This window comes from Humulus lupulus, chromosome 1, assembly GCF_963169125.1.
Source record: "Humulus lupulus chromosome 1, drHumLupu1.1, whole genome shotgun sequence".
NCBI lineage: Eukaryota > Viridiplantae > Streptophyta > Magnoliopsida > Rosales > Cannabaceae > Humulus > Humulus lupulus.
The window spans coordinates 189,791,383-189,794,641 of record NC_084793.1 but is presented as its reverse complement, the minus strand read 5'-3'; the positions used below and the strand labels follow the sequence as shown (position 1 = coordinate 189,794,641).

General features: G+C 36.6%; 1 protein-coding gene across 1 annotated transcript; it reads right to left on the bottom strand.

Annotated features, from left to right (window-relative positions):
• Positions 1-1,310: 1,310 nt before the first annotated feature.
• On the bottom strand, positions 1,311-2,865 carry LOC133801611 (uncharacterized). The gene is made up of 2 exons (XM_062239859.1): positions 2,660-2,865; positions 1,311-2,058 (listed from the first exon to the last, which is right to left on the bottom strand). Exons 1-2 carry the CDS (start codon positions 2,807-2,809, stop codon positions 1,420-1,422), a joined length of 789 nt encoding a protein of 262 aa, XP_062095843.1. The 5' UTR covers positions 2,810-2,865; the 3' UTR covers positions 1,311-1,419.
• Between the last annotated feature and the right edge of the window lie 394 nt (positions 2,866-3,259).

The window sequence follows — 3,259 nt, the reverse complement described above, 5'->3', positions numbered from 1 at the left end:
CACACAAGACAATCCTTTCTTTTGCTTTTACTCCTAAGAATGCACAGATACCAAGATCACTTTCAACATGAACGGGTGTAAACGGTTGGTCACCGCATGTGTAAGGAACCTCCAATTTCAACCCATACATGTGTTTATCAACACGAATTTCCTTGTGCAATACGTTAAGAAGTTGCAAGTATGTTGCATCATTCTCACTCAGTATCACTGTGCATTGAGCATCATTGAAAATCCACTTTCTCCCTTCTATTTTCCAAACACCATTGTAAGATACAAAAACGTAAACAATGGAACATGTGATGAAAAAAAAAAACCAAGAAATTGTTAAAAAAATTGTAACTTTTTTTTTCTTTCAGGTTTTCAAAAGAAATTTATCAAGTTATAAGTGAATCTACATCGAGCTCTATCGAACCTACATCGAGCAACAAGTTTTTAAACCGAACATAACCCTAACCAAACATTTCATTGAGACCCCATCGAGCACTAATCGAGCACCATATATCGAGTCACAACCGAGCAACATCGAGATCTTAACAAAACCTACACCATCTGCCTATTATCGCGCCCCTATCGAGCACGTATCGAGAAACTACTAAACCAAATATTGTAGGGTCCAATTGAACCCCTATCAAGTTACCATCAAGCACCATCGAGAAATAAATGCGAAACCTATCGAGCTATCATTGAGCCACTATCGAGCAGCATTGAGCTCACAACTTAACAGTCTTCAACATATCATCGAGCCCTTATTGAGCTGTTATCAAGCTCCCATCGAGCAAAAATGTTGCAGAAAACGTAGAAAACCCAGAAAAATGCAGATCGCGAAATCTCTCTAACAAACCCAAAAAACACACCAATATAGGCTCAGATCTGTTCGAAATAGCCAAGAAAAAAGTAACACAAACAATACCAAACACAAAAAAATGAACAATCTTCTTACCCATGATTTTTATCCTTCAAGATCCCTCAAAATGGATGTTGCATTTGATATTGAGATCTTTACAAAGACAATAGAGATGACTAATAACGGTTTCAGCAAGAAATTTGGCACTCACCGTGAGTTTTGGTAAGGGTTTCGTGAGAGAGAAAGAGAGAGAGAAGAGAGAGGAAGATAGGGTTTTTGTGTTCTTGATATAATGAGAGGGGTATTTTTGGATAGATGGGAATGTTTAGCATTAAAATGAAAGAGTGAATTGTGGTGGTCTTTTTTGGTAATAGTAGATACTATTAAGCATAAATAATGAAATTTCGCTTTCCACTACTAACAATATTATTTCTAAACTATTGCATACGATCTTAATCTATATTCATTGTATAGTGAGAACTGATTATTATAAAAACTTTTGAAATCTTTGGTAATGACCATATTAATTAAAATTCTTACAATTTATTCAGTAGAAATAAAAAGCACAAGACTAATTAAGGCCTAACTTTACCAACAAGCATAAAAGCCTTGTATGTGACAGCCCTGATCGAAGTACTAGGCCCACCCCAAGCATTCTCCAAGCCTTTAATTACCTCTGGAGGTAACAAATCCACACCCTGGCTCTTAGCCAAATCAACAGGAGAGAAAGACCTGAACAGCTTCAAAATTCCATTAAAAGAAAGCTCTTTTTGTATGTCCAAACGATGTGGATTCCCCTCAGAACCCAACCCAACACTTTCAAATGGAAACGGCAGCGTTTTGTAATCCTCAATCACGTAGCTTCTGACTTCCTTGTCCCAAAACGGCAGCATCGAGTCGTAAAAATTCTTCATGAGGGAGTCGAATTCGGGACTCACAACCATGTTGAAGTAGCACCAAACGGCGATCACTCCTCCTGGTTTGCGCAAAACCCGAGAGACAAGAGAATAGAAGCGTGAAAGGTCGAACCAATGAACTGCTGTTGCTACGGTTATTAGATCCACCGAGTTTTCACCCCCAATCAACGACACTAACTCGTTGTCGTTTATTGTTAGTGGAGTGTGGAGGTATCGGACTCGAGGATGGGGAATAGCTCGCTCTATCTGGGCCATGCTTACGTCCGTTGCAATCACTTGCTTGTAGTGCTCTGCCACCTGGTCATCCAAATTTTGTTACTATATATAGACATAATTTAACCACGAAGTTCCATTCACTTACTAGTCAAAGTCCTTGACTTCATAATATATATATATATATTTATATCAATATATAAAAATAATTAAATGAAAAAGCCAAATACAACTTTTCAACCAGAAAAACTTTAACAAATTGAAATTTACAAATTTTGAGTCCTAGAATTTCTAAACAAGTAGTGATGTTGTAGACTTGAGTAACAAAAAGACGTTTTTAGTCGAAGTTCATTAATTACTTCAGTTGTTTGGTGAAAATCATCTAATTTTTTTTGACCAAATGAGACCAACAATGTGAAAGATAAAAAAGGATTGTCGGACTTCTGATCTAGATCTAGATCTAGATTTTATGTCATGGGTGCTTTTACACAATTAATCAGCTGATCAATGAGATGATCACCAACTAGATCGCATATGTGAGAATAGCCAAAATGGATAGGATAAGAGTTGTAGTTTCTCGGGAAACAATCAGAGAACGCAGAGTTTTCACCAATATATATACCTCATAAACAAAATGAATAAATCATGAGAAAGAAAGAGGTGATTATGAACAAGAAAAACTAACGCCAGTAGCAGCTTGGCCGTTGCCGGTGCCAACGTCCCAAGCCAAGTTGTGGTGAGGAGTGAGAGCGGCCAGCTTTGAATACCATTCAATTGGGTAAGTTGGCCGAGCTTCCACGTACATATCAGCTTGATTATCGTACAACCCCGCCATTGATGAAAGTCCCTGCGGTTTCGGTTTCTTCAATATAGCCCCTTTTCAATTTGCTTCTTATTTGTAGGAAGATTTTATCAGGGAAAATTACGTAACTAACCTAAGACTTTATTATTATTATTATTATTTGGGATGTAAAAGGGAAATTTGATAAATCATGCTTACATTAGCTTAATAATTAAAATTTGAACCAAAGTTAACCACCTTATGATACAAATGCTTATCTTTCATTTAATACCAAAAATACCCCTCTCATAACAAAATCCCATACCTTTCCTCTCTAAAATCTTGCAAAAAAGATACACATGGGTAAGTAATTTTCTTTGATTCTTGTTGTTGTTGGTTGTTTTTATGATTTAGATTGCTGTTTAGATATTGGATCTGTAGTTTGTTGGTATTTTTTGCTGTTTTTTGGGTGAAAATCGTGGTCTGTGAAAATCTGCGTTTTTT

Coding starts and splice junctions, on each gene's coding strand:
- LOC133801611 (XM_062239859.1), bottom strand. CDS start 2,809: ATGGCGGGGTTGTACGATAATCAAGCTGATATGTACGTGGAAGCTCGG. Junction 2,059..2,659: donor ACGGCCAAGCTGCTACTGGC/GTTAGTTTTTCT, acceptor TTGGATGACCAG/GTGGCAGAGCACTACAAGCA.